This window comes from Nasonia vitripennis, chromosome 1, assembly GCF_009193385.2.
Source record: "Nasonia vitripennis strain AsymCx chromosome 1, Nvit_psr_1.1, whole genome shotgun sequence".
Classification (NCBI taxonomy): Eukaryota; Metazoa; Arthropoda; class Insecta; order Hymenoptera; family Pteromalidae; genus Nasonia; species Nasonia vitripennis.
This window is the reverse complement of record NC_045757.1, coordinates 3,669,769-3,691,745: the sequence shown is the minus strand read 5'-3', so window position 1 is coordinate 3,691,745 and position 21,977 is coordinate 3,669,769. Positions and strand designations below refer to the sequence as shown.

The window sequence follows — 21,977 nt, the reverse complement described above, 5'->3', positions numbered from 1 at the left end:
GAGATCGTCGGCGAATTCAATAAATTCCCCGGGAACGATCGATTCCCGTGTATTTCATTACTACTATCGCAGCGCTCGATGGATATTCTTGGCAATCGATTCTTTTGATTGGATATGGGACACGTCTCGCTTCGGACTCTAATACTCAGCGGCGGTTATAATTGCCCTCGTGCTTTTTTCAACGAGATTGCGAAAAATCACGTATGCTACCTGCGTGTAATGCTTTTAATCCGCTTATCGGCCTTAAGGGAAAACTCGCCTCGCGAAATTGAAATACCTTCGTCGGCGATAGTTAGCTACTTTATAATGCGCTACTGACGTTTTCCTGGCATCGGTCGCGTTGTACGCGGTTATTATATTATATTGCCGCGACGACGCTCTGGAAAAATCTGAGCTTAATTTGATTGTACGTGCGGCACGTGCGTTATTTTTTTCTCTTTTTTTTTTTTTTTTTGGAGGGGAATTTGAAGGCTCGAAAAGGGAGTATTTTTCGGTGCTCGGAAAAATTGACGGACGTACGCGCTGCCGGGTAGACGGTTATCTCTTTGTTTTCGCAAAAGCGTTGATGCGCCGTATATGGAGGACGAGCTTTCGGGAAAATTACACAACCTTTTTGGGTTTTGCGAATTGCGAGTAATTCGGACAAAGGCAGCTTTTAAAAGTGTCTACAATGGGTTTCGTTGTACGGGACAACGAAAAAAAGTTGTACAATGGTCGAACATTTATGTGCTTGTTTTTTTATTATTCAAAGAATTCGTGCCAGAATAAAAAACACAAGGGCGGGTATAAAGGTTGGGAAAGCGTACGAATTTCACGATATAAGCGATAGTATTTTTTACTGTATACAAAAAACACTGGGTAAATTTCAATATCGCTATCGCTATGACTTGTAAATTTTTCAGTCACTTTCCGTTAGAGTAAACTATGGAATACCGGCTGGGATATCATACTTCTATAACCGCGCGCTACTTTTAAAATATTCAAAAATCTAATCATTTTTACGCTGACGCAGAGTCACGCTACCGGAGCAGCGGAATTTTCAAAGTCAAATTTTTTTTTTAAATCTCTGCATCCACTCGGTGTATTAAAATCGTTGCTGCAGTGTCGAAACTCCCAATTGGCCCGTCAGACCTTCGAAAAAGAGAACAAAAACAATAATCAAATCCGAATACCCCCGCAGTGTAACAGGTGAAAGAAAGAGAGAGAGAGAAAGAGCAACAGCTGAGAGCCGTCCCAATCACTGCCTCGATAAGGAACGAAAAAAAGGGGAAAAAAACAAGCTCCACTCTCGCAAGAAAGACGGAAAATAATAGCGCGAGAAAAGCCCGGCGCGCCGAAAGGAGCGCAGAGGGGGGAGGGGGGGGGGGAGAAACTCAAACTGCAGAAGTGGCGAATCGATTCCGACTTTCCTACTCGCTCTTTCTCTGTCCTGAAAAATAGCTGCGTCTCGCGCAGTCCTTACCTCTTCTCTCGTACCCCTTGCGGGAAATCCTCTCTAAAAAGTCCTATAGCTAACACGTCCAACGTATAACGTATACTTAAGGTTCCACGATAATTATTTAGCGCGCCGCGCGCGCTGAAACTTTGACGCTGTTCGGAGAATGTAAATAGAGAGAGAGAGAGAGAGAGAGAGAGAAAAAAATAATTCGTACAGGGTCCGCGGATGCGAGAGTTCTCTCCCGGCAAAGTTTTTAATTAAAAAAAATTACTCCCCCGCGTGCATGCAGTGTGCGCGGGACGTTTTTTAATGGTACCATAGCTGTAGATATAGCTGTGAAATGACGAGAACACCGAGCGTCGTTGTTTCCCGCGGCATATAACGCGGCAATGTTCATCGAGGCTTTTTTCGACTCTATATATTACCATCGAAATTGCTGTCGCCCTCCCCTCGCGTGATCGAATTTTTTCCAAACCGCCGACACGCATTTTGACGCGGTAAATTTAATAAAGCTGTAATTTCCAGCGCGGGCTGTTTTAATTAAATTTCTTTTCAGCCCGCATAGCGTTGACTCGACGTACGCGGCTGCAGTATGTATTGTACTTTTCACCGCATTAAATTTCGCTCTCATGAATTTTCGATCGCTTATTATTATTATTATTATTTTTTTTCACTGAATTCTGCACACGCGTTTTCGATTTACGAGGAAAAGACCGTTGACCCTCTGCCTATATTATAAAGACGTGTTGGCGGCGGGTACGTCTTTTATGACGACGACGACGACTATCGCGATTCCATTCCACCCTTTTCTCTATATACTCGCTTTCTCAGCGCGCAGTGCCGCGTGTTTTCATTAATGGAAGCTGCGCGGTGAAATGGCTTTTCTCGCTCGACGCGCTTTTGAATACCCGCGGAAAAATGCATTACCGCCGAGGAGAGACGCGTGTAATGGATTAGAAATGCGCTGGGATGTTTTTTTTTTTTTTTTTATTTTTATTTCATCTCATCGAATTGAACGAGGTCTCGTTGGCAAGTCTATTTAGAATATTATTTTTAGAGCGAATTTTTTACTCGGCACTTGGCAAGCGTCTCAAAATTCTGAGGTGAGAAACATTTTGCAAGAAGTGAGTTAATCGCGTTTTTCAATTATCAGCTAATTCGGCCGGTCGATCCCTGCACGACGGCAACTTTTCGTCCGCTGACGCTCTGCACTCTACTGCGCTAACTATACTTTAAGTGGTAAACTAGCCGTATAGGACGGCCGATAACCGACGATAGCGCACTCGTATACGCGACCCTACTCGCTCGTATAACCCATTTTCGATCTCCATCACATTAGCCCTCTATACACTTTTTCCCCTATACAAAGTTTCCGATCATCAAATCAACCCTATAGGATGCGACGTAATCAGCGCAGCGCGCGAATTAAAGTTTAAATTCGGGGCCCTGACTTTTTCCCTCGACTACACCAAGCTTACTTATTCCGCTGCAGCTGTTCTGACGAGAGAGAGAGAGAGAGAGAGAGTCGTATATACCAGTCGCTGCCACGCGTAGCAGCCGACGCCATTTGTCTACGTGACAAATTGCTAGTCGCAATTAGTTACTGCCGGAGTGTGAGAGTGAGAGAGTTTCCGTGAGAGAGAGAGTGGGGGGGGGGGGGAGACCGGATGGTGAGCTGCGTTATTGCAGAGCGAGCGCGGAGTGTAGAGAATCGTGTAGTTTTCCTTCTGCTACTGCTACCGCTGCTATACTTTGCTAATTACGAATCGTATTATACAGAATCGAGTTTCTCCAGCGCGATCAGCCCCACCGCGCGAGCTCGTTGCAGCTTTCAAAGACGTTCGTGTGTTATATATATCATCGCGTAAACACACGCGAGTGAGAGAGAGAGAGAGAGAGAGAAAGAGCGATTGGAAGATTGGAAAGGGGGAGCGAGCATTGCCCACATCCTCATTAAACAGGCATATTATACGCGTCGGCTTTCTTTCTCTCTACTCCGCGTGTGTATGACGACGATTTGTACACAGCCGCGTTTACAATCATTCGCATCGTTCATTTACGAATAATTAATAATCCGCGCGGATACGAGCGCGAACGAAGAGAGACGTCGACGACGCTCGCGTATGCGTGAATATTTCACGAGGACGCGCGACGCATAAAGAAGATCCTTTATATCGCATCCTCTCTCTCTCTCTCAATATAGTGTAGAATTCCAGCACGGGCGCATATTGAATACCTGTCTGGCCGATGGGCGACTGTGCAGCGCGCAGCCTACTCGATTACGCGCACGTGTGTAATTATAAATCGCTAGAGAGAAGCAGCTGCTGCCGCGGCTTGTACATGTATATAGTAGAGAAAACTTTTCTCCGCCGCGCTCTCGCAAGTTTCGAACAAACGTCGAGAGGAGAGAGAGAGAGAGAGAGAGAGAGAGCAAGCCGGAAATTAGCGCCTAACTGCCGCGGTGTATATATATATATACTCGCGCTCTTCGTTGACCAAACACGCTATACTATACATGTGTGTGTGTGTAAACACATCCTTGCCAACTTTGCTGTATTTTCATAGGAAAAGAGTCGAGGGATATAGAGACGGCAGCCAATTAGCCCGCGTGTATGTGTACACATCAGGAGCCGTCGTATATGTATATGGTGTAAGTATATGTATATAACGCAAGTCGATCGTTGAATAGAAAGAAAGAAAGCGCAACCCCTGCGAGCGATGGCTCGGAGAGAGAAAAAAATCTCCAGGAATTCCTGTGCCGACGGAGAGAGGAGAAAAAAATCTCCAGCCGTAAGTGGGGGGGAGGGGGGGGCGGCGATGCGGCAGTCTCGCGAGTATGCGCAAGCTTCGACCGCCGGCGGCGCCAGTAGCCTCCCCCCCCCCTCTCTCAGCCCGCCCGCCGCGGACGAGAAAGAGAGAGAACTGCTCTCTGCGGCCAGTCGGAGGCAGCTGCTGCACCGAGCTACTCGCACTCCTCGCTTATACAACGTCGATCTCTCTCTCTTTCTCTGTATTACTATCGTACACTCGTACCACACCGAGGATACACACGTCCTGTGCATCTACCGCAGCATGGCTGCGGGATCCTAGTGCGCGAGGTGAGTGTGCTACTATATGCGAAATAGAGAAACGTATACAGACGCGACGACGGGAGAAAAAGGAAATAACTCGTGTAGCGCGCGCAATTAGCGCGTCCGCGCTCGCTCTCTAATCGGATTGAATTTTCGACCGCGGCAACTATTAATCCAGCTCGCGGCTAGCAGCGCTTATAACCTCCACCTGCAGCGGGCATACATAGTGAAGCGCGGGAGCGTGCGAAACTCGAGGGTGTCCCATGGTAATTGTTACACGTTCAACGATGAAATTTTCAGACACCTCTCTCTCTCTCTCTCTCTCTCTCTCTCTCTCTATCTCCCGCAGGAATCGACGCTATACCGTTGCGGTCCGAGAGATCTCGGCTTCCTTTGTTCCTCTCGCGCGCTTACGTCTCGCAAACTGCTCCGATTCGCGCGCACTGTGTGTGTGTTGTCCTAATTGGAAGATTAAAAATTTCTCGCTCTCCCGACGTATATAACTGAGGTATAATCAACGCAGGGAAAAAGTCGTAAGAGCTCTCGCAATTAGAGCTGACGTAACGCGATTATTACGTGCTCGCTCGTCCTTTGTCAGGGAAGAAAAAAACCTGCGTCGCACGTGCGCGATATTTTCCACGAAGCCCGCCGCGCGCTCGCGCGAGTATATGTGTATATATATATATATCTATGTATGTGTATAGCTATACAGTGGTAGACATCCGCGACGGGTCAGCCCCGCGCGCGAGAGCAAAAACGAAGCTTCGAATTAGAGCACTCGGGATTAACTGAAGTATATTTTCTTTTCTCAGACTGATTAGCTGCTATGCGCCGATGAGGAAGCTCGACTGAGAGAGAGAGAGAGAGAGAGAGAGAGAGCAGTGCGAAGTAACATGGCCGAGACGCGCCGATGCTGCCTGTTCCTGGCCGGTGCCCTCCTGCTGCTCGTTCTGGCCACCCCGAGTCCTGCTGCCGTTCGCAAGTGTGAGTCGTCCGCTAATTATAACCTCGATTATAGTTGATAAACTCTCACGCTGCTGTACAGCAGCAGACGTATACACATGCACAGAGAGAGAGAGAGGGAGAGAGACGTATATATCTTATGGGTGTACGAAGGGATTCGAAAGTTTTGACGATCGGCCGATAATACCGGGCAAAGTTTCTCCACCACCGGCAGTTATTCCTTCCTCCTCTAACCCCCCCCCCCTTCCCACCGCTACTTTACTACTTTTCAACTCCTCCTTTAAATCCTACGGGTACGTATCTCTTCTTTCTCGCGCTTCTCGTCGTGCGAGGGAAAATATACTGCTGCGCCAGGAGGATTTTTTATTTTTTTAATTTCGCCAACGGCCTCGCGGGGACGGAAACTCTACGCTCTCTTTTATGTCTCCCACTCTCTAGTACCGGTGAGCTAATGAATAAATATGAGATGTTAATTTTAACCCGGCTCTCTCTCTCTCTCTCTCTCTAGCTGCACTACTATGTACATACAACTCTAGCGATTTCCGCTTCTACAAAATAATAACGATAATAATAATCGTCATCGCCAGGGAGAGCGCTCTTAATTCCCGGAGGATGAAGAGGACAAGGCTGCTGCAGTTCGACGAGTCTATTTGCATTATTACTGCGCTGCAGCGGAGAGCCCGGCGTAAAATTGGATCGCGCTTATTATTACATATCCCTATATATACTTTGATATAACCGCGGAGACGTAGATCCGCGCGAGCGCAGTGGTCTAATTTAAGCATTAAATTTTTCCAGGAAGAGAGAACGAGGTATTATTATAATACGCGGACACCGAGCGCTGAGATTATATTAAGTATTCGAGCCTCGACGAATCGCGCGTTAAACGCGCCGTACGAGGGGTTGAATCTCATTACTGCCTGCAGAATCTTGGCGTTACACGTTGGGACTTCTCGTTAGTCTCTCACCGCAGCTCCAGATTCGGTGCATGCGACTGTAGCGAGGGCTCGATCAACGTCTAGGATGTGCTTAATTTTAATGGAAGTGATGCATCAATCTTCCTCGGCTGCTCATTAAGATCGACGTTATCTCTTGCACGCAGTGATAATACGCGTCGCGAGTAAATCTGAAGAATCGGAGAGCCGATAAATTACCGGCTAAACTCCATCGAGCTGTGTATATCACAAACACACGCCAGTATAGTACACGTCGCAGCTCATTTCGCGGCAACATCCGCATATAGAGCGGCGCATCGGTCCGGATTATGCAAATAGCCACTGTACAACCTGCACTTCCGTCTTTGTTTTCCTGCGCGCCTTCACTACCCTGTTTCTATGCGCATCATTTTCCTCTCTATACACGCGCGCGCGTGTTTGTGTAAAAAAGCAGTCCACACATAGCGGGCTTTTCAGCTTTTGATCTTGAATGCGCTCGTCCGAAATTCATCCATTTGCGCGTCGATGAATCCGCTCCCGCTGCACATACACGTGGCTTCCGCCACCGCCACAGCAGCAACAGCAGTATACTACCTGATGTATGCATAGAAAGTGTGTATGTGTGTGGCTTTCTACCTATATCGATCCTGGGTTACTCCGCCGCTGCAGGAGTCGGATGTAACGTCCTGGAAGAGACGATGTTTTCGTTAATTATACGCAGATATCTGTGTGTGTGTGTGTGTGTATCGCCAGTACACGATATCCAATTAATCTTGCGTCCAGCGCTGCGCTGCTGCAGCACACAAAGAAGCTGGACAGGAGCAACAAGAAGAAAGGAGTATGTGTATACGTAATCGCCTCGTTACAAGCGATACAATGGCAGTGCGTGCGAGAAGGCGCGATAACGAAGAATCATCTCTAGAGAGCTGCTTATCGCCTCGGAAAATAATCGATGCGGGGGGAGAAAAAGCGCGCGGAGCGAGGAGAGAGAGAGAGAGAGAGAGAGAGCTTTCATTAGCGCTTCAAAGAAATTTCAACCTCTACTCCAGCTCGTTAAGCCCTTTCATTCCGCAGCGCCTTTCTTCTTCTCTATGCTTCCTTCCCCCCCACCCCCTTCTCTCCTATATTTGCGGCTACTGGGCCAATCGAACATTTTCCCCGACGTAAACGCTCTTCTCTCTCTCTCTCACCTGCGTTGTAACCCACTTCCCTGCGATGATTGTGCGAGCGCGAAAAAATTCTGCAGTGCCACTTGATTCTCTCACTTGTGTGTGTGTGTGTACACAGGTAGTTTTTTCAAGCATCCCAGGCCCACTTTGTTCGCTCGACTTGTCTTCCGAGCAGCTCTTGTTTTCTTTTCCTTCGTCTTCTTCTCTCTTTTTTTTTTTCATGCGCGGGGCTCCTTTTGGTTAACGAGCGGAAAACGCAGGCGAGAGAGAGAGAGAGAGATTACACACTCGATGGACGATTAGTGGAGGGTATATACGCGCGCGACACGATGATACTTTGCTCATCGGTTATGGGCGCGTGAGATTATCGGGGAAAGGGAGGAAGGGATAGAGAGAGAGATAGAGAGGGATATATGTTGTTGACCCCGTGATCTAGAAGCGTATAGTGTGGTATAGAGAGAGGAGGATTGGCTAGTTGGGCTGGACGGGTATTTTTAGATTTTCGGGGGTGAGCAGTTTAATGTGGGGTTGTTTCACTATTTATAAAGTGATTTGTAGCATTTGTTTTTATTATTTGAAATTCTCGACGTTTGTTTAACCTCTTTCCACCGTTTATGAAACGTTCCTTTTCACATTGCTTGGCTCTGAACGATTTTTGAGCGTCTTCAAAAAACGCTTTGTGCTATTAAGGGAAGAAATTATATTATACATTAAAATTTTGGTAAAAAGAAAAGCTTAAAGAGTGCTTGTTACTGCTTTAAAATTTATAGAACACTTTCGAAGTGCGCAAAAATATCTGAAAAAAGTAGAAAGCACTGTATTAGAAAACAAAGAATTCGACATTGCCCCGAATATCGTTCAATCGTAAAATCAGTCCACAAAATAAACTCCGCGATCAATAAATAGTCTCTCGCGCAGACGGCGGTAAATTTGCGAAAATAATAATTTCGTCAAGCTATATTATATACGTATAACATCAACACAAGCCCCTGCATCAAAGAGCTCCAAACGAAACAAACTCGCTCTCGCAAGCTCCCTTTCTCGGCGCGCATACATCCCCGAAGTGCATGTAAAATACACACACGCGCGCACACATGCAACCCAGAGCACATACGTACACGCGAAGCTGCAACTGGAGCAGCGAAAGGAGCACACAGCCAGGGAATCTCGGCTCCGCCAGATCAATCCTACCACCACTACGTACCAGCAGCAGCAGCAGTAGTAGTAGTGGTAGTAGTCTGCAGAGTCCATAGAATTGAAAATCGAACGCCAGCGAGAGAAAAATAGAGAGAGAGAGATACTATGCACACGTATAGACAGAGAGCTGCGAAAGTCGAGGTTGGCCTATTAAACGCTGCACCCCGACGAGACTTGAATACGGAATCTTTTCGAACAAGGAGCGCGAAAAGATCACGGCAAACAAAGGATATAGCGAGCTTGCAAGCTCTCTCTCTCTTTGCATAATACCTGTCTACAGACACAGACAGATTGAAGCTCGTGTAATTCGAGTGACGGAAGGCATTCTCGCGAAGGGGACAAGAAGCTGCTGCTGCTGCTGCTGCTGCTTCTGCTTCTTCTTCTTCGCCAGCAGCAGCCGCGGCGGCAAGAGGTCGAGTATCGATTAAGTGCTCGAAACTTGGGCTGCGCGACGACGTCGGCCTTTCTCCCTCTCGCTATCTCGCCCGCTCGAGAGTATCTGTGCCGCCGCCGGGAATGATAATCCAAGGCGCCGAAATCTTCCCTCGCGCGCGTAATCTCGTTAGCGCCTGCTCGCGTACAATAGCCCTTGTCCATGTGTATGCGCGCGCGCGCGCGCGTGTGTGTGTGCGTGTGTCAGGGCCGTAGATAATTGAGAAAGTCGCGGTTCTGTTGTAGCCGAGCGATGCAACAAGACGGTGGAGATCTACGAGGACGTCTCTTCGCCGGTCGTGACCAGCGAGAGTTGGGGCAAGCCGCTAACTTGCTGGTACCGCTTCCGAGCCTTTCGTGGAACGCCCAGGGATTACATCCTCAGGGTGAGATTCAAGAGGTTCAAGGTCGGCATTCTCGTCAATGCCACCACCTGTATGGGCGGCTATATGCAGGTACGATTGGATTTATCTCTTTTATTTTTGTTCCCTCCGGCAGCTCTTATCTGCTGCGGAGTGTATAATCGCTCCGAGCTACTGTATACTCTGTGGCCTGGATTAAAACGTCGAGCTTTTTTTCTTTCTTATACGCCGGGGGAAAAAAGCCGCGGTTCCGCGCTCGGATTGCCTAATGGGAATGTAAAGAGTTACACACGGCTAGTTAGTCGTATAAGCTTTAGCGGATAGCGAGTAGATTACAATGGGTATGACTTGAAAATTGATATTCTCTCATTTCGAGTGACACGTGAGCTAGAAATATCTTCCGATAATCCGAGCGTTTTCCAATAGGGAACAGACATGATTTTTAAAACCTTTTTTAAAATAATGTTGAGAATAAATATTACACGAAGGTACAAAAGTTAGGATTTTTACTGGAATATTTGTTGGGTAATGTGGTTTTGAGAATTTGGTTTGCTAATGATGTACGTTTAAACGATTGAGAGCTCGCGTGATCAATATATAGATGTGAATCTTAATACGTAAATTAAACTTAGAGTTTTCTCAAAAATCATAATAGAGTTGAGAGATAACGCTTCAAAATCAAAATAGATTCACGATGACTGTAATTCGTGTACTCCAATGCCCGTACCTTAGGTTAGGCCTTTATCCTTTGAGCCGCCATATTGGCGAGAACTACTCAAACATATGAATTTTTAATTAATAATATTACGGCCTGGAGGTACTAAATCAGCGATAAATTGATACATGACGTATTCTTGCGCTATAAGTATTTATATGTATATAGCAAAACCATGTCTGTCAGCCCCGCGACTGTGTAAATTTTCACAACGACTTTTCACACGCTGCTTTATGCTATACTTGCAGATAATGGACGGTAACACAAAAACCGAAGTGAACAACCGCAAGGAGCCCGGGGTCTTCTGCGGCGAGAGCGAGCAGCCGCAGACCTTCATCTCGGAGACGTCCTTCGTGCGCGTGCTCTTCCACACGGACAACTTCACCGACCAGACCTACTTCAGCTTCGACACCCGAGCCGAGCAGCAGTTCGAGGTCTACCTGCGCTACGGCCAGCACCCGGAGCTCTATCCCAACCGTCGCGGCGAGGTCGTTCCCGGCACCTACTGCGAGCGCAGCTTCAAGGACTGTCGCCTGCAGACCTGCTACGTCCAGTCGCCCGCTTTTCCCGGCATCTACCCTCGCGCCCTCCACTGCAAGTACCGGCTCAACACTCGGCTGCCCTTTATCAAGCTCTACATCGAGAACGAGGAGTTCAACATCGATGGCCAGCGATGTGAGAACATCATGACATGTCCCATGCGGCCCATCAGCTCCGGCGCCGAGCACTGCCCCTACGACTACATTCGCATCTACGACGGGCTCAACGAGACCGCCCCGGTCATCGGCACCTTCTGCGGCATGGGCAAGTTCCCCTACAGCATCATCGGCACCGGCAAGGACCTCTTCGTCGAGTTCGTCTCCTCGCCGGCCGGGCCCCTGCTCAACACCGGCTTCCACTTCAACGTGGGTAACTGGCCCGGCCACGTAGACACCGCCAGCGCCAAGAACGGATCCTGCGACTGGATCCTCAGCAGCGAGAACCTACAGCCGAAAGTCGAGGGCATCTTCCTCTCCGTGGCTCACTGGTATCCCGCCCACACCAGCTGCACCTACCTCCTCAAGGGCCGGCCCGGGGAGATCGCCAGACTCTACTTCCCCAGCTTCCGCGTCAACCGTATCGAGTCGCCCATTCAACCGTACGACGGCGACTGCGCCGAGAGCCTCACCCTCTACGACGCCGACTGGGCCGACGACGCGCGCATCATCAAGACCTTCTGCGACACCTTCAGCAAGCCCATGGAAAAGCACGACTTCGTCTCCAGCTCGTCCTCCCTCTTCGTGCGCTTCGAGAGCAAGACCGGCAGCTACTCCGGAAGCTCGCTCTACTACTGGGCCCACTACGACTTCTTCAACGCCACGCGTTTCGGCGAGCCCGTGCCCAACACCGAGTGCGACGAGCTCTTCCCGGCCTGGAAGTACCGCGAGGGCCAGCTCCGCTCGCCGCTCAACACGCTGCTTTACAAGCGAGCCGGTGATCCGCCGAGGGACCTCAGCTGCACATACAGCTTTGTCACCGACCGGCGACTCTACGCCCGGGTGATCCTGACCCTGCGCTCCGTCAGCTTCAAGGAGCAGCCCTACTCCGCTGGCTGTGGCACGTGCTGGGACAGTCGCGCCGACCGCGTCATCGTTCACGAGCCCGAGATCTCCCCCACTACCGGGATCAGCAGTAGCGTTCTCAATCCCGCTCGCGGCCAGTGTCGCTGCAAGCTCTCCCTCAACGATCCTCCGGTAAGGATCGTCTCCAAGGGAGAACGCTTGGAGCTGAAGCTTCTCGTCGACGGCGCGCACGCCGCCCAGAGCTACTTCAAGCAGCCCGCGCCGCTGTTCGAGGCGAGCTACGAGTTCGTGCACAGTCCACTATGCGGCCCAGCGCTGCTAGAGCCTCAGACCGATGGCGAGCTCGAGTTCCCGCACTACGAGGCGCTCAGCTACGTGCAACCGCCGCGCTCCATCAAGTGCATCTGGGAACTGCGCGTCAGCCCGGAACGAGACCTCTGGCTGCACTTCGTCAAGAGCAAGTTCGCCTCGCGCAGCTGCGAGGACGGCAAGCTCGAGATCTATCTGCCCAGTGCCCAGCACCCCATCATGGCCATCTGCGGGGAGAACGTGAGCTACGCGCGCGACATGCCGATCCTCAGTGCTGCTCAAATCGCCCCGACCGAACCGTCGATCAACGGCCAGCAACAACAGCCAGGTATCAGTATACAGTTCGTTGGCTCGATGGCACTGGCCAGAGCCGAGTTCAAGATCGCCTGGACCGAGCTGTATCACCTGCCGAGGGACCACGCTGGCAACCTCAACCAGCAGAAGCTCGAGGAGTGCGAGTTCCAGTGCCCGGGTAACGCGGGCTGCATACCCGAGAGACTGCTGTGTAACGGTGTGGTCAACTGTCCCAAACCCGTAGGTCTGGGCAACTCCAGTACCCGCGAACCCGACGACGAGTCCAAGGAGACCTGCGGCAAGACCATCGAACCGGGCAGCGTACCGGCCAACAGCTCGATCGGGGACATCGTCGGGTCGACCGGGTGGGCTGGTGCGGGTCTCGGTGCCGCCCTGGCTATACTTCTGGGAATCTGCTGTCTTTTGTGCACCTGCCGGCTGTGCAGGAAGAGCACCAACTCCAGGGACATCCACGTACCTTACTAGACCTCTATACTGTAGCGGCATCGGTTGCGACAATCAGTTTAACGTTCGGTTGTACTGGGTCAATTATATTTGCGTTGTCTGTTATCCATAACTGCGCCCAATAACGACGGTATAATTATAGGCGAGAGGCTTTCAATTCCGAGTCGCTTTTTATTGCAATTCAATCTGTACATAAACACACATACACACACACACACACTCTAGATGTAGAACGGTATATGCGATGGAATACGAAGGCACTCTGTCTCCGAGATATTGTGCTGAACGAGTACGATATACATTTTGTAAATACGCGATGAATCGCTGCTTTTACCGATAGTTTTCGCGATACAAAACTCCACTGTTTCTTTATTCGCTGATTTCAATTATAGAAAGAGAGAACTGCGTCGGCAGCGATTCGTCAGTCTAACAGTAGCTGCGACTTAGAATTTTTCCAGAGAAAGATTATAATATATAAATAGAGGAAAGCGAAGGATGAGGGACGAGCATATTGTAACCGGCGACTATCTATACGCGACAGTGCGTGCCATGCAACTGTAAATAGCGAAAAGTTTATTATTAGCCGTAAGCGCTGCTGCGTCACATTGTAGAATTATTATGCATTATACTATCCTACTTACCAACGGCGTCGGCACTTTGATGGGGATGAGTAAAACTTTATTCGAGAAGAGCCGAGCGACGCTTTTGTTGCGATGAAAACGCCAGAACGCATTTTGTTAATGTTGCGTGTTATTAGAGCGCACACACATATACAGACATACATACATACATAGTGAATTAGAGTTTTTGAGTAATTACACAGAGGCACACACATTGTTAAACGTAAAGGCGGTTCTATTACAAATAATATCTATATATACACACGCGATTACACACTCTCATGCAATAATCCAGTCGGTTTTACTAGTGTTTCCCTGGATTTTTATCGTTAAACTACTAAGTAGACAAGGATAGAGAGTAGTCGAGGAAAGCGAAAGTCATTCCATTCGTTATATTATCATAGATGCAACAAAGTAGCAGTATATTCAAGGTATCGTTATACATCATTATCTATTACGAATCTAATTTAACGTATAACAAATGAATCTCAGTATACTGCCGATTAAGTATGAACAAAATAATAGTCAATAAAGATAAAGATGAATTGCATTTCGACTAAGCTCTACCCTTATTGAGAAAACCGAGTGCGCGAGAGATTGATGGAGTATTCTAAACAAGCAATGATGAAATGTGATTGAGAAAAAAGTATTGTCGTAGGAATTATTTAATCATACGGAATGCCGCATGTATAATTTTCTCTCTGATGGAACTCGAGCACTCTCGAGTTTAGTGTCTCCCTCGTGGACACGCTCTCGACACCGGAACGATTTATTATGCGCCGAGCTCCGGAATAATAATACTCAATTGAAAGGTTGTTGATTTTTTTATTGTTCCTTCAACGGCCACTTTAATACATAGGGATGTTTATTCACTTGTATCACATATTGTGTTCGAAACGATAGAGGACGACGTTTTGTTAAGTTTTTTTTTATATACGTGATTATATTAATTGACGACGCCTAGCGAGATGTATACCAATACACAATGTCGATATTGCGTTGTTCTGTGTGATTGCAGCTGTAATGATAATTATATTTTTTACCAATAAATAAATAACTGGCGAACGCTCGAACCGACATCTTATTGCTTGATCATACTGACCCTCGTTCCAAGTTGCTTACGCTATGCGATGTTCCGATCTTTTTGAATTTCGCGGGCACGGTATTAGCGCCAGTATGGCCAACCAACGCGTAATTCAATGCTGCCAACCGTCGCTGATTTCAAAATGTTCGCATCGTAGAACTCAACACACGCGGCTCTGTAGCGGCGGCAGTGCATCACATCCACGTGGTGAGTCGGTAAGAAATGTCACGGAAATATATGTATTTTTCTCAATAACTTGTCGATTAGGAATTTCACGAGTCACTTTTTAAAGTATTATTGTGCGTTTTTAGTTTGTTTGTTGAATGATGATAACAATGTTTTAATTCTCTCGGATTATTTATCACTTTGAACCTCTGCTAATTGTTTGTCTGCTATGAAAATATAACCTTTTCTCGGCATCACAAGGTTTCTCTAATTTTTTAACGTAAACTATCATTGCTTTCTAGATGCCTAGATAAAACGATCAATTGACAAATTCATGAAAAATGGTGCGAAAGAAGATTGACAATAGGATTAGAAGCCTGATTGAAGATGGAGTCAACTGTGGACACAGGACAATGTTTGTTGTCATCGGCGAGAAAGCCAAGGATCAGGTGGTGCTGCTGCATCACATTTTGCTGAAGTCAGCTGTCAAAGCCCAGCCAACGGTACTATGGTGCTACAAGAAAGATCTCGGTTTCAGCAGCCACAGGAAGAAACGCATGAAGCAGATAACGAAGAAAGCAAAGTCAGGAAAGTTGAATTTCAATGAGGACGATCCCTTTGATTTATTTATACTTTCCACAAAAATTAGGTACTGTTATTACAGTGAGACCCATAAAATTCTGGGTAGTACCTATGACATGTGTATTTTACAAGATTTTGAAGCTCTGACTCCAAACTTGATGGCTAGAACCCTGGAAACTGTACAGGGTGGTGGAATTATAGTGTTTCTTCTGCAGAGCATGAATTCCTTGAAACAACTTTACACCATGAACATGGATGTCCACCAGAGATTCAGAACAGAGGCTCATCAGGACGTGGTTTGTAGGTTCAATGAAAGGTTTCTCTTGTCTTTGGCCTCTTGCGAACGTTGTTTGGTCGTTGACGACCAACTGCAAGTACTACCTATCTCCTCGCATAATTTGAATCAGAAGCCTAGCCAAAGAACTGCAATTGACACAACTGAGTTGGATTTGTTGAAGAAGAGTTTACAAGATACTCAACCAGTTGGGGCTATTGTCAACTGTTGTAAAACATCTGATCAAGCAAAGGTTCTGCTCAAATTCATAGAGGCTATTTCTGAAAAAACCTTAAGATCCACAATATCTTTAACTGCTGCAAGAGGACGGGGTAAATCAGCAGCTCTTGGATTAGCCATAGCTGGGGCTGTTGCATTCGGCTACTCTAATATCTACATCACAAGTCCTAGTCCTGAAAATTTGAAGACTGTATTTGAATTTATTTCAAAAGGATTTGAAGCCTTGAACTATCAGGAGCACACTGATTATGAATTCTTCCAATCAACCAATCCAGAATTCAATCAAGCAACCATCCGAGTTAATGTTTTTAGGGACCACAGACAAACAATTCAATATATCCATCCAACAGATGCCAAAGGAAAACTAAGCTTGGCAGAACTACTAGTTATTGATGAAGCTGCAGCTATCCCATTGCCTCATGTCAAAGCCATGCTTGGACCTTACTTGACCTTCATGGCATCGACGATCAATGGATATGAGGGTACAGGTCGTTCTCTCACACTGAAACTTCTGAATCAGCTGAGAGCTCAGACAGTACAAACCAATTCTGTCAACAAGCAAGAGAAGGACTTGATGGCAAAAGCTGTAATAGGAAGAGAACTCCAAGAGCTTGTGTTAGAGGAGCCAATAAGATACAGAGCTGGGGATAGCATTGAAAAATGGCTTTGTGATCTGCTATGCTTGGATGCAACAACTGTTTCTGCTTCCATGTCATCCGGATGTCCTACACCAGAAGACTGTCAACTTTACTACATAAATAGGGACACACTGTTTTCCTATCACAAAGCCTCAGAAATCTTTTTACAACGAATGATGGCGCTCTGTGTCTCTTCTCATTATAAAAACAGTCCAAATGACTTGCAGATGATGTCAGATGCACCTGCTCACCACCTCTTCTGTCTCTTGGGACCAGTTAATCCTGACACCAAAACGTTGCCAGAAATCTTAGTAGTTGTACAGGTAAGCTTCAGAAAAACTTTGTAAGCTACTCATTTTGCATAGATTCATTACTTATTTCCACATTACGTTTCAGATATGTCTAGAGGGTCAAATTAACAAGTCGACCATTTCCGACGGTTTAGGAAGGGGTCGCAGAGCCGCCGGTGATCTCATACCCTGGACAGTAGCTCAGCAATTCCAAGACGAAGACTTCCCGTCCCTTAGCGGTGCTCGCGTGGTGCGAATCGCAACGCATCCCGATTACCAGGGAATGGGCTACGGTAGTCGTGCACTCGATCTTCTCCGACAGTATTATCAGCTTTGCATTCCAAGTTTGGAAGCCGACGACGTCGAAACCGAAGCACAAACCGAAGCCTCGCAGGTCCAGGATTCAGAGGTCGACTTACTCGAGGAGACGATCGAGCCCAAGAGTTCATTGCCTCCGTTACTGCTGAAGCTATCCGAAAGGAAACCCGAGCACCTGGACTACCTCGGCGTCTCTTTTGGAGTCACCGAGTCACTTTTGAAGTTCTGGAAACGCGCCAAATTTATTCCAGTGTACCTGAGGCAGACCACTAACGAGATCACTGGAGAACACTCCTGCATCATGCTGTCTAACTTGCAGGATACCTCTGCCGACTGGCTCAAGGCATACTGGAAGGACTTCCGCCGACGATTCATCTCGTTACTCTCCTCGTCTTTCAGGTAAATACTTGCATTGATTTTTAATTTATACAAATAACACCATTTTTCGATTATGTTTCTAAAGATTTTCATTCGATTCGATTTTCAGGGACTACGCTCCGTCATTGGCGCTCGCTATTTTGACGAATAATACTATTAAGCTACCAAGCGAAACAATACAGAAACAAATTCTGGACACCTACTTCACCTCTTACGACGTCGGTCGATTAGAGAAGTACAGCAGCAATATGACTGATTATCACTTGATAATGGATTTGGTGCCACCGTTAGCTCGGCTTTACTACCTTAATTTAATGGGAAGCGTACACTTTTCGCCCGTGCAATCTGCCATACTACTGAGTCTGGGTCTACAACACAAAACCGTCGATCAAGTTGTCGAGGACTTGAATAAAACGTCGGCCAACGATACTAATCTTTTGTTGGCGTCCCAAGTCCTTGGATTGTTCAACCGCATAGTCTGCAAAGCTACAAAGTACTTGAACGATGTAATAAAGAACGACGTCGGAAGCGCTTTCAAGGAAATTAAAGATTCGTCTGAGAACGTTAAAGTCAGCCTTCAAAATGGTTCGGATATGCAAAAGGAACTGGAAGCCGCCGACAAAGAGTTGAAGAAGAAGCAGAAAGTGGAATTGGAAAAACTGAAGCAGACCTCTCTCGAACAATACGCAATCAAGGGGAGTGAGGCCGAATGGTCGAACGCCTTGAAGTCAAACAAGACTAACAAAAATTTACTCTCTGTGAAGAGCTTGGAAAAACGGGCTAACTCTAATAATGAAGGAAACCAGAGCTTTCAAGAAAAAGGCTCCGGAAACAAAAAGAAGGGAAAGAAGAGAAAGCATAGCTTGTAAGGACTTTTATAAGGAAGATTAAAGTAACAATTACTTTTTATTATGAAAATTGGAAAAGTTGATATTATTTTAAACGAGAAAGAACGTGCAAGATAATATTAATTTTTTTGTATAGTTTTGTAACTTGTAAATAATAAATTTACGTTTTTAAAAGCTCAATTTATATTTATTTATTTACAGCCACGTTTCTTTCCTTATACATATATTAATTAATTATCAAAAATTGCATAGAAAATATGATAGTACCTGTTCAGAAACAGTATGGTAACAATAGAAAAATATACTTCCAGTCTTAGCATAACATAGAAAAATCCAAATCTTAGCATTTAGATGAATCCATCATCTTTTTCTGAATAGTGAACAATACTTTCTGGTATTCCCAACATCTTCAAGACATCAGATATCGTAGAACTTTGCCCATTTCGTTCCCTCAGTTCGGAACAAACTATTTCCAGGGCATTTTGACAAGCAGTTCTCCATCTGTCTATAGAAACTTTTAAAACTTTGGGGTCGTGCTATAAATGAATAATAGATATAACTATTAAATGGTTTATTCAAAGCAGATAAAGAGTTTCTCATAAAAAATTACCTTTTTACTGCATCGTTCTCTAGATTTTAAACAATCTAGTTCTTGACGTATCTCAAAAATTTTTCTCTTCAATAAGTGCAGGTCAGTTTTTGTTACATTTTCAGGTACAGTTACTTGATTATCATCATCTGACAATTTTTGTTTCTTCGCCTCTCTACCCTCATCCAAGGTTGAACATTTAGAGGTTTCTGATTCATCTTTTTCATCGTCCGTCAATAATTTTTTTCTCTTTATCCTTTTATTATCATCCAACAATAATACTCGCTTAGCTTCAGAATTCCTAAAATATAAACCTATAAATTACTTTCACTGAAAACAGTCGGCTAAAAAGAAAACTATTTAAAAGGCCAAATAAACCTTGTAGACAAAGGTGAATCCGCTACTTCACAGTCTTTTTGTGCAGACTTATTATGACTTTTGTTGTGATCTTTCTTCTGTGCTGGTGATTCAAAAGGCGATTTAAATGGCTTATTCACGAGTTTGCTGTTTTTAAGCGGCGTCCGTAGCATATTTTCTACGTTTGCTTCTTTTTAATATTTGTCGAGAATAATGCGTCAACCATGTGTTAACCCAGCTTTTTTATACTAACTATAACAAAATACATGTGGATGATTCAAAGTTTTACGTTTACGTTATTTATATGAAAGCTATACCCACACCGCTCGCACGAAACTATATAACCTAATACAATACTTAATATACTTATATAGGTGCACGCACGAGTAGAACTATGTAAACACTACTACAGCTGACCAATGATATGCCGACCTCATTTACCACGTGACTCGAAGAAACCAATCCAAAATAATCCAGAACACATGATTGAAGAACCAAAACGTTTTTGCACTGGGCACTGCAGGCACCTAAGTATGCTTATAAGTAGTGCATGATATATAAGTTTTGTTATTTAGAAAAATAAATCAGATAAAATATGACGAAGATCGACCTTTCTTTGTTTCGAAGAAAGTTTCGCGGTTCGATACTCGGTGTACTGACGGGTGATTGCTTGGGAAGCCCTTACGAAAATGAAAAGCTCAGTTCAGGCTCCAAACTTGTTCTGCAAAAGTCCTTTGATAAGCTTGAAGGGCCACCATTTAAAGGTATTTCAAAGATTTTTTATACTACGTTTAAATTCATACTTTTCCGTATTTTAATGAAAATTTTCTTCAGCTCCTGTTATGCAATTCACTGATGATTCTGCGATGACAATGTCTTTGGCTGAATCTCTAATTGAAAAAAAGGATCTTGATCTGGTTGACTTGGCTAAAAAGTTTGTCAAAAGCTATTATCAGGAACCACAACGTGGATATGGTTCTGGAGTCGTTACAGTGTGTACCACAGTACTCAAATAGAATCGATAGGTTGAATGATGAATAACATTAAAATTATTTCTCGTTTTCAGGTGTTTCAAAAACTCAGAGGAAGTAAATTCTCAGATGTTCTTTTGCCAGCCAAAGAGCAGTTTCATGGACAAGGATCTTTTGGTAATGGAGCCGCTATGAGAGTCGCTCCGGTTGCTCTTTTTTGTTACAATCACTACGACAATTTAAGAGAGTTTGCAAAGAAGCAGTCTTTGATCACGCATACTCACAAAATAGGAGTAGATGGAGCAATTTTACAGGCAATTGCAATTCAGCAGAGTATACATATACATCCGGATGATCAGTTGAATGTTATAGATTTCGTAGACGAGCTTGTGAACAAAATGAACTTTGTAGAAGAAGATGAGGAAGGGTGAGCTAAGTTGAAGATAAATTTAGTAAAATTTTTTTCTGCACACTCATAACTTGAACTGCAATTTTATTTTACTACTATAACAGTTTAGATCTTGTAGAGGCTCAACCGTACAAAAGCCAGTTAAATTTAATCAAAAAGCTATTGCAAGAAGAAGGTGAAGAAAATCCAATAGATGATAAAGTCATAAAGAATCTTGGCAATGATATCAGTGGATTGAGATCTGTACCAACAGCAATATTTTGCTTTCTAAGAGCTCAGAAACCAATAAAGGGTATCAAGACTGATAATCCATTTAGGCGAGCAGTTCAATACGCCGTAAGATAATAACTTAATATTTACTGTCTATTGAAGTATTGTATCAATTCAATTTCAAATTTATATTTTCAGATAAGTTTAGGTGGGGACACAGACACCATTGGAAGCATGACAGGTGCAATAGCTGGTGCTTTTTATGGTGAGGAAGTCATTTCTCCCAACATTTTACAGCACCTTGAAGCCTCTACTGATTTTAAAGATCTGGCTGATGATTTGTTTCAAGTTGCAACTAAAATGGAGTGGAATTCAAGCTGAACATAGTATACAAATGAATTAAGACTGCATTTTATTGTTGATACATTTGCACAATTTGTACATATGTGATATAAAAATATGTATAATTTTACCTTAAAATAATTTTAAAGCAATTATTATCTTCATATTCTAATAAATCAAAAATTTATCAATTTATTTTGATATGTTTACAGCAAAGATTACATTCTATACATTGTTGTAGACATTAACTGAACGACAAGGTCTATAGACCTAAGATCATTGCCATAAAAAATAAGAATACATTTAGTAACGCATAGCAAAAAGATTATCTTCTGCCATCCTCGCTACTTTACTAAATGTGGAATTATTTACGTTTCATTTACAATGCACGTGCGATAATAATTGCAAATAATAAATACTTTTAAATAAGCACTAACTAGCATCTTTTTTGGAACTTATGAGCACTAGTGTCTAGCAAAAGCTAACCATACACATGTATCACAAAAATTCTGTTTTATGATGTTTAACAGTGTAAGCCATTTAATCAATCTCCTCTTTCAAATAACGAAAACCTGCTAAAGCAATCATATTTTGATAATAACGGTAAAGTGAGATGTTGAAGAACTATACGTTCTATTTTGCTACCTGCGCGTGGTGGCCGTGGCTCCCAGCTGGGCTATAGGCAACGTCCTTATATAGCAGGATAGAATACTTCAAGGCGCAAGGGATAACGATAAGCGCCATGCTGCA

General features: G+C 45.0%; 4 protein-coding genes across 11 annotated transcripts; 3 read left to right on the top strand and 1 right to left on the bottom strand.

The window, feature by feature from the left end:
- Nucleotides 1–4,375: 4,375 nt before the first annotated feature.
- On the top strand, nt 4,376–14,605 carry LOC100123929 (deleted in malignant brain tumors 1 protein). 2 transcript variants are annotated; one of them, XM_001607658.6, is made up of 4 exons: nt 4,376–4,536; nt 5,322–5,493; nt 9,452–9,660; nt 10,531–14,605. In XM_001607658.6, the coding sequence occupies exons 2-4, from the start codon at nt 5,403–5,405 to the stop codon at nt 12,931–12,933; spliced, it is 2,703 nt and encodes a 900-aa protein (XP_001607708.1). In that variant the 5' UTR covers nt 4,376–4,536; nt 5,322–5,402; the 3' UTR covers nt 12,934–14,605. The 2 variants fall into 2 exon arrangements, with proteins under 2 accessions (XP_001607708.1, XP_031777700.1); XM_031921840.2 differs by having other exon boundaries at nt 4,397–4,536; nt 6,060–9,660.
- Nucleotides 14,606–14,736: 131 nt separating this feature from the next.
- On the top strand, nt 14,737–18,525 carry LOC100123928 (RNA cytidine acetyltransferase). 4 transcript variants are annotated; one of them, XM_008204841.4, is made up of 4 exons: nt 14,737–14,823; nt 15,084–16,838; nt 16,912–17,522; nt 17,611–18,523. In XM_008204841.4, exons 2-4 carry the CDS (start codon nt 15,123–15,125, stop codon nt 18,368–18,370), a joined length of 3,087 nt encoding a protein of 1,028 aa, XP_008203063.1. In that variant the 5' UTR covers nt 14,737–14,823; nt 15,084–15,122; the 3' UTR covers nt 18,371–18,523. The 4 variants fall into 4 exon arrangements, with proteins under 4 accessions (XP_008203063.1, XP_001607707.1, XP_031777691.1 ...); XM_001607657.6 differs by having other exon boundaries at nt 14,784–14,831; nt 17,611–18,525; XM_031921831.2 differs by lacking the exon at nt 14,737–14,823 and adding an exon at nt 14,897–14,915.
- Nucleotides 18,515–19,880, bottom strand: LOC100680514. 3 transcript variants are annotated; one of them, XM_032596853.1, is made up of 4 exons: nt 19,728–19,880; nt 19,317–19,547; nt 18,960–19,239; nt 18,515–18,885 (listed from the first exon to the last, which is right to left on the bottom strand). In XM_032596853.1, the coding sequence occupies exons 2-4, from the start codon at nt 19,466–19,468 to the stop codon at nt 18,697–18,699; spliced, it is 621 nt and encodes a 206-aa protein (XP_032452744.1). In that variant the 5' UTR covers nt 19,469–19,547; nt 19,728–19,880; the 3' UTR covers nt 18,515–18,696. The 3 variants fall into 3 exon arrangements, with proteins under 3 accessions (XP_032452744.1, XP_008203066.1, XP_008203065.1); XM_008204844.3 differs by having other exon boundaries at nt 19,680–19,821; XM_008204843.3 differs by having other exon boundaries at nt 19,617–19,737.
- Nucleotides 19,670–21,439, top strand: LOC100123923 (ADP-ribose glycohydrolase ARH3-like). 2 transcript variants are annotated; one of them, XM_031921841.2, is made up of 6 exons: nt 19,670–19,826; nt 19,923–20,059; nt 20,130–20,287; nt 20,362–20,693; nt 20,780–21,011; nt 21,084–21,439. In XM_031921841.2, exons 3-6 carry the CDS (start codon nt 20,138–20,140, stop codon nt 21,264–21,266), a joined length of 897 nt encoding a protein of 298 aa, XP_031777701.1. In that variant the 5' UTR covers nt 19,670–19,826; nt 19,923–20,059; nt 20,130–20,137; the 3' UTR covers nt 21,267–21,439. The 2 variants fall into 2 exon arrangements, with proteins under 2 accessions (XP_031777701.1, XP_001607700.1); XM_001607650.5 differs by having other exon boundaries at nt 19,761–20,059.
- The last annotated feature ends 538 nt before the right edge of the window (nt 21,440–21,977 follow it).